Source organism: Syngnathus floridae, chromosome 21 (assembly GCF_059516105.1).
Source record: "Syngnathus floridae isolate MCC-2025c chromosome 21, RoL_Sflo_1.0, whole genome shotgun sequence".
Taxonomy (NCBI): Eukaryota; Metazoa; Chordata; class Actinopteri; order Syngnathiformes; family Syngnathidae; genus Syngnathus; species Syngnathus floridae.
This window is the reverse complement of record NC_142433.1, coordinates 3620037-3633846: the sequence shown is the minus strand read 5'-3', so window position 1 is coordinate 3633846 and position 13810 is coordinate 3620037. Positions and strand designations below refer to the sequence as shown.

The following is a 13810-nucleotide window of genomic DNA, read 5'->3' as shown; positions in this document are numbered from 1 at the left end:
CCCACAACGGCACAAACACAACTTTTGACCTGCGGCTGTCTGCAAAAATACCAACTGGAACCAATCGGACTGCACTTACAAATGTCTTGCACCGAATGCAATCAAAATTAATTTTCGATGGATTTTTGTCTCAAACAGCTTTATCAGTATTCATTGTATATTTTATTTTTTTTCTACATATTTGCAATAATCATTTGCTTGTTATAAAACAATAAAATAATATTCAGTTCAAGGCTGAGATGGTTAAAGAGAGAAGCCAGCAGATAAACTAACAGCACATTTCTCATAATGTAGCTTCATTCAATTTTGGGTTCTTGTACACCACTACCACCTGCTGGACAACCTTGTCAAGAAGACCTACACAGGCCATTTGGAGGTTCTGCAGACACCCCCATATTACCTCTCACAAGTAATTAGTGATTGTAGTTATAGATTCTTGGCAGGATATGTGTGTGATTATGGAACTATTATCCTACTATTATCCTAGGATTTTGAAATTGCTCATGTGGAGCCAGACTCATCATTTTAATAGCTTGTATCTAGTATTGGAGGATTTTATCGCATTTTTTTTCTCCTTATTAGATTATTCAGGGTCACCAAGGCCCATCTGAACTCAGCCAAGGAAAAACTTGTGCTCAGCGAACCATTAGAATTGCAATTTAACAATTCTTCATATAATTGCTTTGGTATAATTACTTATGTTGAATTAATCTAACAGCAGTTAGCTGCATTGCTACAATTAATTAGGCTATTAAACAACTCATTAAATTCTACTTATTCACAACGCCTGGCATCCATATGGCGAATCCAAATGATTTTTTTTTTTTTGCAAATTTTATTTGGTTTTATTTGTGGGACGGTCACACTTGGCTTATATATATCAATACTTAATGGCTGAATTTGATGTTGTAGTTATTTTAACGTCCACTGAATGGCATTGTGGCACTGCTTAAAACTCCTCGGCCTGTTCGTGTTGCCACTGCCAGTTTAATGCTGCATTGGGAGCAACTTTGTATATAACAAGAGAAACAAAAAGAAAAATAGTACTTCCATCCAGGTGTTGAGAGGACTTGTGGTCTTGAAGGTAGTAAAGAGGGAAATATCTATGATGGATGGTGCAGAAAAGCCGTGACGGAGGACAGTGATAAATAGCCTGTATAGTAAATGTCGTGACACGGAGAGGTAACATACAGGCTATTAGATCGGCCCGGAAAGTGCTCTCAAGGAGAGTTTCGGGAGGCCGTGAGATAGATGGGTGTTAAAACTGTCCAAAAAGGAAGATAGGAGCCAACTACACAGAGAGAAGTTGTCAGTGCGGTCACTTAGAGTTTAATCTTGGCTCAGTGGGAAGTTCAGATTTTGTCAGACTGAACCCACGCCGTCTCGTATAAGTACATCTCAGTGGAGGGATACGATGGGAAGCAGTGAAGGAGGATTTGCAGACAATGACTTTTTGCCACTCGGGCAAAGTGGCTGAGTGAAGCCCGGGAAAGACAAAGCCAAGCATAAGCTGGACCTAGGCCAGACAGAGCGAGGTGGTTTAAGATCAAGCTGTTAAAAAGCCGCGACGATCTTCTTCCCTGAGGGTTTGCCTCGCATTTTGCTGCTTGGTTTCCTTCGTCAGCCCCCCCTTGCCACTTTGTTCCCTTCATTTTTTCCCAGAGCACATTCAGGGAAGCATGCATAACCTTCATCTCTCTGTGGAGAAACAAGCTTTTACCTAGAAAAGCGTTACAACCCCCCCCTCCCTTACTTAATAGGTTTGTTTACGCACTCCCATCATAATGCAAGGATTAATTTCCAAAAGCCGATTTGAGCTATGGCACGCTTTGGAAAATAAAAGGACAGGAGCAACTATTTCCCCTTCAAACTGGTTTAGAGGTGGATGGTGTTTCGCTTTTTATTGTGATTGCTTTAATCATTAATCACAAGAGCGGAAAAGCTGCATCTCAGCTTTCCCATGGGCCTCTTTAAATCTGTACCTGACATTTCTTCCACTCATATCTAATAGATTTTCTTTTGTAAAAAAATCTGTTGAATGAATTCCCGTTTAAATCGGAATATTTGATTCAAAACTAACGTGATAAAGGGCAGAGCAATTGAGATGAAGCACAAAGGGCAAATGATGCAGATTCAAGGTCGAATAACATCAATATATAAATAAATATCCATTGGAGTAAAGGGAAAAGTGGAAAAATAGTCGCTTGTAATGTTCTGGCCTTGAGCATGTTGACGTCAAGGCGTTAAAATAATAAAATTCATAAATCCATCGTATCAGCATCAATCGGCACATCACGATGCATAACAAATGAAAATGAGTCTGACACCCTTGCATTAGAGCTTAACCTTTTTCTAAATCACATTAAATCGCTAATATAGAATCTCAGATAAGCCTCAAAGTACCAAAATCATTTTTTTTGGCTGCACTCAGAAGTTTCAGTGCGGCTTCGTCGGGGTCCGCCAAACAGCGAGCGGCGGCGGGAATGTTTGATTGCGTGGGAGTTGCCGAAAGCCTCAGCCCTCCAACGCTCGGAGATGAAATTCATTACGTCTCGAACTCCAATCCGCAATGCCAATAAGACGGCAATATAAAAACTATGGATTGCTGCCACCGCCGCTGTGTTGGATAAATAAATAAAAATAGAATTTCTTTTTCCAAATCCCTTGTCAAAACATATGCACAGGAGGCCTATAATATCATCCACATGCGAGGAGCAGGCTTGAAAGCACACTCATGTCCGTCCACACGCCCACACAAAAGCCCGGAGCAGTCCACCATGATGCTAATTTACTTTCGCAATAATTTCCCATACGCTTACCACTGGTCGAACTGTGGCTGTTGCATAATAAAGTAGTAAGTAATATAACCTCATTCCCAGAGTGAGCGACTTAGTAAGTTCACATGTTAATGCAGCCAGAGTGTGAGAGAGAGCCATGAACTTGGAAAAGTATCCTTGGTGGAGGAAAAAAAAAAAAGTTGAATTTGAGACTAAATGGATTAAAGGCATTAACCTTGTAACAGATCCAAGCACAAGCAGCTCAGGTAGACTTAATGGGTGAAGAATGAGTTTGTTCTGAAGGCCGTTGGCCCGTTTCTTTGCAGTAAAAATAAGAGCGTGCTTTTAATTGGAGAGGGAGCGAGAGGAAGGCAATGGATTGCTGAAAGATAAATAATCGAGTTTAGTTTGCGAACAACGGACAAACTCCAAGCAAAGTTTGTTCTTGGTCTTTCAATTTGTCTTTCTGGGAAAATGAAGCTTCATAATTGCTTCATGAACCACTTGTTGTATATTATGAATAATACATTGGCTTATATTGTAGATTTTTTAATAACACAGTTTGTAATTGTAACATCCATCAGAATTTCTTCCAATGGGTAAAAATCATCAAAAACTAACAAAAATGTCATATTTTTTGTTTTTTAAATATTCCAAACACCAGAGTTTGTCGGCCTTGGCCCTAAAGTCAAACGAATTACCCCGTACACAGTGAGAAGATATATTCAACACATTGTTCTTCAAACAAATTATAAAAATAGATTTAGCATTTTCAAATACATATTTACAGTATTAAACATATAATGGTAAGAGATGGGGAGATCGGTTTACATTTCATTCATTCTAGCAACAAGGTCCCAGAATTCTTTTTTGTGCATGAGGATGCATTTTCTTCGTAAGCTGCTTTCGTCGTATTTAACCGTGACTGTTGAATCGTGAGGCCTCGCAGTCGGCTGACAAATAAAAATTTGTCAGCTGTCCGCCTGAGTTTCTTTATTATGACAATTACTAAGAGAGACAAACGAGAACAAGCAAAACGACGCAAACTGTATTTTGTAGCAAATACAAACCGGTTTTAACATTAGTCCCATCAAAAAAAAAAAAATGTTCGATTCTGAAATCGACTAACGCTCCCTTTCAAATCTGCTTAGAAAAGGTGACGGGGGGGCAGATCACTGTACACAAACACCAAACGTGATAGCCAACAGTAATGGGAAAAACTGTAATCGCAAAAAAAAATAAAAAAGATGACATTCTAATACTGTATTCACACACGCCACAACCAATGAAAACAGACTAAACTGTTCATGAATACACAGATACTGTGTGCAGACAGCTAACATCCTCCATTGGTAGTCTCGTATGCAACATGATCAATATGTCACACTTATATAATTAGCAAACTATTTTTTCCCCCCCATTTACATTAAATACTTTAAATTAACCATCCTAACCTCCTCTTTAAAAATTATTGTTAAAGAAATAAATATGAGATTTGGGTCATCTTCCAGAGTTGACCTGAGTATCACAGAGAGGGAGAAGATTACAAGATGACATCCAGGCGAAAGGGGAAATTAAATATTTCATTTGCACATAGAAGACAGTTTGGAAGATAAAGAGAAGAAAAAGTACTGGAAGAGACAGTGACATAAATTAAGGGTGATCAAACACACAACTCTTTTACCAGACTCCTGCCAGCTTTTTTTTTTCTCTCCATGGGTCAAAAAAAAAAAAAAAAGCAGGCCGATATTCCTGAAAATTCATTCCATCATTCCCCAGGCTAAAGCTCCATTTAGGCCTGTCAGCGCACTTTACTGTAGTAGTACATCAGCCTCCATTCATTTAAAGTGTTTCTGCAAGCCTCATTTAAATACTAAATCCAAACTTGTTGGAGTTTTTTTTTTTTTTTTTTTTTGCACGGGACAGCTCAGACTTTATAACTATTGACAGCTGCTGCTTTGAGTCGGCGGATTACAAGGCTGCCATTTTTAATATTCCGAGATATCCCTTTACCATCTGATATGAGATCACTTCTGGCAAAGTGATGCTATTTCACATCCTTAGATTATGTCCCTTCAGATTTCACGTGAAATCAGCCAGTGGAGAAGTGTCTGTCAGTCTTGACTCAAGGCCAGTAAGCAGTACTTAAAAAAAAAAAAAAAAAAGAAAAAAGAAACTAATAAAAGGAGGGAAAAGTAGTCCTTTTGGAGTCTTTCTCTGCTCAGCAGTCACCATTCTGGACTATATTTCTGTCTTGACTCGCTGATTCCGAACCAGGACGATTTAGCTGACACAGTTTTTGAAGGTCAAAGTGCAGATAGAGGTCACCGAAAAAGTCACATGACATCACTCCTCTGCCATCCCCCCCCCCAATCACCGGAGAGACCGGTGCTTGTCTCGGAGGAGGGGGGGCTTGATCGTAAAAAGGAAGGAAGGATTGCGGAAGGCATGAGGAAGAATGGGAAAGAGGAGTAAATAGAGGAGCGCAAGGTCTTTTGATCTGTCCGTCATTCGGAAAGACAGTCAGTCTCTCTTGCCTCGTCTCCACCACTCCATCATCCAACGTCTGCACGTACGTGTGAGCGAGCGAGCAGCCGTCTGTTAGACTTGAACACCGCGTCCGTGCATTTGGATGACCTGGGCTCTTAGGGTCTGGATAGCAGCCAAGATCAACTTCTGGTGCTCCAGGGAAGTGATGCCAAGGCTCAGTACATCTCTGCAAATACACAAGTTCAGTTTTGGCAAAAAGATGAATTCACTTAATATATACAAGATAGCGTTTAGTGACTTTGGTGCTTTGCCATGAGATTTCTCATGTGCCTTGGTTCAATAAAGATTCGGAGATGAAAAACTGTTCTTTGAAAAGCTAAATGTCCATTACCGTATTTTCCGTACTATAAGGCGCACTGGATTATAAGGCGCACCTTCAACGAATGGCCCATTTTAAAACTTTGTCCATATATAAGACGGCACTGGATTATAAGGCGCATAGAATAAATAACTCAACGTTGCTCAAACGCAATCTAAATATAGTAACACTCGAAATAGTGAAAACAATAACAATATATCCATAACTCAACGTTGCTCAAACGTGAATATCACACAACACACAAAATAATTTGTTTGAGAACCCTTTCAAAGTGAAATCCGCAACATACAGGCCATAACCTTGGTGCAAGAGAAACTCAAGCTACAAGGTCACAACGAGAAGGAGACACAGCTCTACTCACTGTACGGTCATGCGTGCCACCGACTCCAAATAGCAGTATCCCGCGGCAGTGAAGTTGTCCTTGTATCGGCCCATGTCCACTGCATCCAGCCATTCGCCTACTGAGTTAAATGATGGGAAGGTTGGTAGCGGCCTCTCTGCTAATGTTATGGAGGAACTCAAGGTCCTGGAAGAAGAACAAAAAGATCTATGAGTCTATAGAAGATGTTTGCGAAGCTTCTATAACGAGATGCGACCTTCGTGCCAACGTGGAGGAGCCGATGGCGTCAGGCGAGCGGATGCTCTTGCTGAGCGCCGAATGGATCTGACTAAAGGTGGGTCTCTCCGTTCTTTCCTTCTGCCAACAGTCCAGCATCAATTGATGCAAATGCGTTGGACAGTTGACCGGCGCCGGCAGCCTGAAGCCATCTTCAATGGCCTTGATCACCTACAGCACAGGCAATGGGAAATAAAACAAAGTTATGGCCAAATATTAATTTGGGCTCCATCTTTGTCGTCCACTTCAATAACTTGGGACGTCCCTCTAGACTTCCTCAATGGTCCTTTCTCCTCCATCGAGCCCATTCAAAAACCATTCACCATAACACCTCACTTGGGATTCCATTTTATCCAACCCTCTCCTGAATCACTAAGAAGAAATAAAAGTCAGGGTCTAAATTACATATATCAGCTGCATTATTTCCTAAAACACTCCGGCGTCTCTCAATCTTGCCAATCTCCTCCCCCTATTCGGCCTGCTTAAGCTCCCGCCTCTCTAAAGAGCATTCATAAAATGCTTTTCAGCATTTGACATTTTCCATTTAATCAAAGCCAGCCAAGTAAAGGGCACAATGAATTACAGGTGGACAGGCCAAGCAACAATGCCGTTATGATATAATGTATCAATTCAACGCCGATTAATATTCCGGGGCTCTCGACAAGCTTTGTGCCCTTTGCCCTCGCAAATGGAAACTTTGATAATATGCACACGGCTGGGGAGGAAACTTTGTCGTGCTTTGTGAAAGAGTACAAAAAAAAAGATTGCTTGCACCCGCTGATTATCTAATGCATATTAATTTTGGACATTAAAAATTGGAACATAGAAATAATGGGTTGCACCTGCATATTATGCTGACTGCAATTTCTACGCACAACAGCAAGATAGATCTTTTAGATTTATTGTCGTCTTTTAATAGTCGGTATTATTGTATCAAATTATCCAAAGAGGACTCGGATTTGGACTAGAAAGTAAAATGAAAGTATTTTAAAGGGCAAAAAAAGAGAGGGCTGAACAGTAAAAGTGAGCGAGGCTCTCTATTCACTCGGAAATAATAGCAGCGGGGGGAGTCCGATCGACCGCAATCTCTTCAAGCCTCGGAATAGAAAAAAAAACTTTACATTTTCCGGAAAAAGATGAATGTAAGCGAGGGATTTTTCAACACTTTCTAAGAACATGATGGCACTGGAGGAGGGACAGGCTGAGGCCACTGGAAGGAGGTCACCGCTTCCTTAGGAGAAAACAGGATTGGTTATGGAGCTGATGCCAGACCTAAAGTGGGGGCTTAGGACTTGAAAAAACCTTTCAGAGCGGCTGCGGCTTTTTTTTTTTTTTCTGTTAATAAGATCCTGGCTAGCTTATGGACACGGCGTCCGTTCATGGAAATGGAGGTGCAAAATAAAAATAGTGTTCTCAAATCAATTTCATCAGAAACGATAAACACAACTTCTCAAAACATTTTTTTTAATTTAAATAGAAAATTAATACATAAAAAAATAATACATTTAATTTTAATTATTTGAATTAATTGAATGACCAGATATTATAAATATATATTTTTATTTAATCTGAGTGCATTTACATATTGGTTCCAAATTATCAAAACATTTTTTTTAATTTAAATTAAAAATTAATACATAAAAATAATAATACATAATCTTTCATTTAGATTATTTGAATTAATTGAATGACCAGATATTAGAAATACATATTTTTATTTAATCTGAGTGCACTTACATCTTGGTTCCCCATATCCCAGTAGGGTCTCTCCCCGTAGGACATGACCTCCCACATGACGATACCAAAGCTCCAAACATCTGAAGCAGACGAGAAGCGATGGTACTGGATGGCTTCTGGAGCGGTCCACAGCACCACGCTCTTCCCTCCATGCTATTTAATAACAGAGGACAGTATTTCCGTAAAATCAAAAATTCACCTTTGGTTGAACCCCATCATCCAGTAAAAGCTTATATCTCCTCCCCCTCCCTCACAGTTTTCATTATATCAAAAATGTGTGACCTCAAAAAAACCTGACAGCTAATGACTTGATCCAAATCTCATTAAAAAAACATAACAGGCGTGCAAGCGTGATCTTCAGGGTGTTTAATGAGTTCCAAATTTAGCATAAAAAGAAACGTTTTTCTTACCAGTGTAGTATAGATTGCTTCGATCTTGTCCTCTTGAAGAGGTCTGAAGCCAGATACTTTGCAACCCAGATTTGCATTCACCAAAACCTACACAAACATTCATTTTATTAGGAACCAGGGACAACATTTAAATCTATAAAATGAAACTAAATCAAAATACTAGTGGACAAAACTCCTCCTGCACTAAGGACTGATTGTTTACAAAACAAGTATGCTTGCAGTTTTGACAGCTTGGCTCATTCTTTAAAAAAAAAAAAAAAAAACAGCAACAAAGTGACAGAGCAAACCCTCATGCCAAAATGATTTTGACAGCATTGTCTTGTCATTTTCAGCTTCATGTATTCCTCAAATAAGCTACTGACAAATGACTGTCAAACACGGTCCGAGACAAGGACAAATTGTATTCTCCGAGCTTGCTGACGGAAAAAAAAAAAAGCTAACTTGAGACATACATCAAGCTACACACTGTAGTCTATTACCGCCCACCGCCGCCACCTGCTCGCTTACCTTGTGTGCAGCCAGGCGTTTGTGAACAAAGCCCATTTCGGCAAGGTACTTCATCCCTGATGCCACTCCAGTCAACATATCCATCAGCTGCATTACGCTCAACTGACCCTCATGTTTCTGTGATTTTGAGCGTTAAAAGGGAAAAAGAACAGCGTGAATGCAAGAGTTGGGAAGAAATGAGGAATGACGGGTATTGCTTCACGACAAATGACCCGTTTGTTACTTTTGAATATTTTCCGTAATACACTAACAAGCATACTGGCCTTGGAATGTCAAAAAACAGGTTTAATTATTTTTTTTTTTAGCAATATTTCTCCTTAACTCAAGGCTCAGCTATTACCGAGATGTTAGGAGCTATAAATAAGGTTACGCAATAAATAAATATGCTGGTTGTTGATCACTCAAGAACTGCTTGAGTTGATTAATCACATTTTATTACCAACAAGGTTACATTATAGTATTTTACATTTTGTCACTAGGAAAAATCTGTTAATCACATTTGCTCTAATTATAGCTAGCCTTTTTGTTTTGTTTCCACTCTGCTGCTTTTATGCTCGGGAATGTCTGCCTTGAATATCAAATAGACTTACCCTAAGGAAGGAGTCCAAGGCACCATTAGACATGCTCTCAACTATGATCATCATGGTGTTACCTGAACACAAACAAAACAGAACAAATTAAATTGAGATTGAATATAGAGGAAGGTGGAAAGTACAGGCTGTACGGGCATGGAGGAGAGAATAAAGCGAGGCTAGTCCTCTTGGCAGCACTGCGGGATTTGTGGCAAAGCCATTCTTCACTCAGTGAACTGTGGTGAAGCTGGAAGAACTTGCGTGATACCTTGGCTGTCTCAGCAAGTTTAAGCACCCTTAAACACTCACTCCACACCCGCACGTACATGTGTGTGAGGATAAACGCAAGATCCAGGTGATTGTTCCTGTACATTACACAAAACACCCACACACTGTGCAGCGACATACAGGCAGCGATCCAGAAATGTTTTGGAATGCATTGTTAGGAGATTTAAGACTGAAATAGGAACAAGGCAACAAACAAGGAGAAAAATGTGTCAAAACGAACCGATTAATCGAAAAGAAATTGATTATCCAACAATAATTAATTGTTTAGAGCCATTTTTTTTACCTTAGGATGATCCATATAATTTTTTGTATTCAGTATATTTAGCAATATTTTTTAATGCAAAATATTTTTTACCGATTATTCGATGGAGTAATCGATATAATAATAGATTTTTAAAACACTTGACAGCTCTAGATATTACTAAAATTGTACAATTCAACATCAGTTTGGGTCTTAAAGTATTATTTTACAGACCATGGAGCAAAAGAAAATAAAAGTATTAAAAGGTGATTGCAATCATCGGTAAAGGGACCGAGCACTGCTGCAAATAACAAACAAGGGAGAAATTGACACCTCCCAAAAGCTTTAGAATTGACTCGATTGCAAGTGTTAGGGACTCGGCACAAAGAGGATATTGTTAGTCTTCAAATTAATAATCCATGTGGCTTGATGGTCAAGTGAATTTTTGCATTTAATTGAATTTTCAATTCCCTTGAATAGCTAGAAGTATTGGCAGCTTGGTGCTTTGCCATTCAAATAAAAGTTCCAACAAAGTGGCTGAATTGGCTTTTTCAGCGAGGGCGATTAGTTTAGGTTTGATCCGTCTTCCTCTCTCTCATCAAATTGTTTCACGATTGTTATTAGTTTCTCGACTTAAATGCCCCACGGTATTCACTGCGGGGACACTATTGTGTACTTTGGCAACTTTTATGACGAGTAAAATAATCTGTCATAAAATTTTAAAGTTCATCATTTAATAAACACCAATGCTGACAATAGACAATAAAGAATTTTGCTCCATAAAACCTCCCACGGGATTTCACTAGTTATAAAATAAATTGAGTAGAGTTTAAGGTGGACCTTTCGGATTGTAGCCTCGTTCCGACGTTAAGTATTCAAGGAACACATTTTCCAAAACATATTTCATTCAAAGTGTGTATACCTTTAACATTTCATCAGGTAAAAATGGCTGAGCTGAGCGACACGTGTAAAAGCCATAATTGGATCATACATTTCAAATCATGCGGCCATTGCGGGCAAGGTCGAAAATAGCTCTTGGCAATCAGCAAATGTATGAGCGCCACTTTTACTGCAACAAGTTCCTCTGCGGTTGCTTTCGAAAAAGGTAAGAAAACAACTCATGGCTATTTTTTTAATCCTGTTACGTATAATCTTGCCACTGTTTGGTAAACGGTAAAGCGAATGGGTCATGAAAGACGCTTGAGAGGAGGGAGCTTTTCCATCTTTAGTAAATGGCTCCATGGGCCTTAAATTCCAGAGAATAGAGTAATGTTTTTGCAATAATATGTACAAGGACTAAAATTATTCATTTGACATCTAATTTTCCTTCATTGCCCATTTTACAGGAGTATATTAAGATTATTGACAAACTATTGACTATTTGATTTTTTTTCATAGATTAACGGGGGTCATGGGTGTCCTAAAGCCTATCCCATATTTTTATTTTATTTTATCATTTTAATATTTTCATTTATTATATTTATATATTTGTTTTTAATTCTATTATTTGTTTCTTATTATTTTATTTCTATTCCAAATTTCTTTTCATAGATTAACGTGGGCATGCTCGAGCCTATCCCACATTTTTATTTATTATTTTAATATTTGTATCTATTATATTCATATATTTGTTTTTAATTCTATTAGTTTTTCTTATTATTTTATTTCTATTCCGAATAGGATGTAGTTATTTAATATTGATTTATGACGTAAGGGTGGAGCTGCCACTGTGGAGTAAAAATACTTTGACAAATACAGACTTGGAAATATTATCAAGCCAACTTTCAAATTGTAATGAACCTAAAATATATTTCTGAATGTCTTTGCAATGCTACTAACTTAGACGTTAGCAGTACTTACTCTTGTCACACCAGGCGGCAAGTGTGTGTGCTCTTTGTGCAGGTGTGTTTGCAATGCAATCGAAGCTCACGTTTGGCCACCATGCACATCAATTGTGTGTGTGTGTGTGAGATTGGAACATATCCCAGGGTCCCACTGAGTCTCTCGCACCAATTACTGTACCCCGCACATCTGCTGCCACCCTGCTGAGCACAGTGTATCCGGGCACCCTGCCCATGCCCGCACACACATGGCAGCATCACAGAAACTTTACAAAGTCTTTAAGCGTCGCCTCTCACCTGCCTTTGCCATTAACCTCCACCTCATCGCGGATCATCTCGCATCTCTTTCCTGCCTCAAGTTTATTTTTCCATCCTGTTTTCACAGCGGGGCGTCAATCGCTATCTGTCTGGGCCCTTATGTCGCTCGGCTGCTAGCGTGGGGCGTCCACTTGCTATATACGCTCTTACACCTATTCTGTCTGGCCTTCCTCGCTGTGAGTGTTGATTCCCTCTGTGCGTGAGATGGTGAAGTGTCTAGAAGCTCTTTGCAATCTTTTTTTTCTGCCGTCTTTCAACTTTCATTTCTTTCCTTACATTTTGATCCTCGGATATTAAGCTTCCTTTTATCGTCAGATTTCCCTTACCACTGGTGACGACGCCCTCGAGTCTGATAATATTGGAGTGGTCAAACTGCCCGAGGATAGCAGCCTCGCTGAGGAACGAGCGTCGCTGTTTCTCCGAGCAGCCCGCTCGTAGCGTTTTGATGGCCACCGGCAGCTCTCGCTTGCTGGGGAGCTTGAGACAGCCGCGACACACCTCCCCAAAGTCGCCTTTTAGGGAGAGAAAGACAAGCAGAGGTCAAGCAGGCTTACGAAGCGGGACAGAAAAAGAGACCTGAAAACAAAGTAGCGCTTTGACATTGGACAACTATCAAAGTCATTACCTGTGTGGACAATTCTTTCAATCTTGATGCTGGAGTTGTCCAACTCCTTGGCAAAGGCATGAATAGCCTGGAGCAGGTCCTCACACGTCTCCGGGTCAATGTAAGTCCTCCGTGTGGGAATCTTGACTGAATAGATAAAAAAAAAAAAATATGTCGTTGCCCATCAGTGCACAAATAAACATGACCAACAATTAAGAAAAAATACTTTCCATTTATTTACAATGTTCATTAGTCAATAACATCGTTTTTTTCCCTTCTTAAATCTCTTGATTTGACCTTGCCAAACTCTGGAGGTGGCAAGATGAAAGGCTCAGACTGCTTAAGTCTGATTCTGGGTTCCTTCCACAAGGCTTTAGACAAATCACAGACAGGGACCCTCAAGCAGCCTTTTTGTCTTTCCACTCGCCTCAAAATGTTATCTAACCAACACACACGTCATTTGGAAAATGAAACATAATCTTCAATTGAAACGAGGACAAAATGGACGTCAGCAGAAAAATCCTCCAAACAAAACCCTCATAACGTTAAGATATTTTCATAAAAAGCCAAAATTGGCGTGATTATAAGCATCCATGGGCTAAAATCCACCTTCTGTTGAAAATCCAAACAAGTAATCACATGCAATCACCTCGGATAATTTCACTCAAGCACCTCAACAGAGCTGCTGTGAACTTAATGAGACAACTAAACATTTTTGCAGATAATTGAAGCAGTCCTATTGAACCCAAACTGTTTCTCCACCCTAAATAACCCCCCAAACATCAACCTATTTTCACAGCCAGACTCTTGTTTTCCTTTATCAAGTGCCAGTTGTGTTTACCAAGCACTAACAACTAGCAAATCAAGTGGCCAGCACGCAGCCAATAACCATTAACGGGCAGAAAGCGCCTCTCAATTAGATGACCTTTGTTACCGCACGTTAAAGATAATGTTCCAGGAAAAGGCCAGGTAGTTTCCAAAAAGCTGGACAGGAGCTTTGAAATGTGATTACAGCTTTGGATCGACCTGA

The 13810-nt window shown here is 39.7% G+C and overlaps 1 protein-coding gene across 2 annotated transcripts in view; it reads right to left on the bottom strand.

Moving 5' to 3' along the window:
• Positions 1-2570: 2570 nt before the first annotated feature.
• epha10 (EPH receptor A10) overlaps positions 2571-13810 on the bottom strand; it is a 78111-nt gene continuing 66871 nt past the window's right edge. The window contains exons 11-19 of one of the 2 annotated variants that reach the window (XM_088365034.1): positions 12802-12927; positions 12503-12688; positions 9507-9568; positions 8917-9033; positions 8410-8496; positions 8000-8152; positions 6243-6433; positions 6008-6172; positions 2571-5493 (exon numbers count right to left, since the gene is read on the bottom strand). In XM_088365034.1, coding sequence (XP_088221160.1) covers positions 5379-5493; positions 6008-6172; positions 6243-6433; positions 8000-8152; positions 8410-8496; positions 8917-9033; positions 9507-9568; positions 12503-12688; positions 12802-12927 — 1202 coding nt within the window. In that variant the 3' untranslated portion in view covers positions 2571-5378. The remainder of the gene's footprint in view (positions 5494-6007; positions 6173-6242; positions 6434-7999; positions 8153-8409; positions 8497-8916; positions 9034-9506; positions 9569-12502; positions 12689-12801; positions 12928-13810) is intronic. The other variant, XM_088365035.1, reaches the window with a different exon arrangement.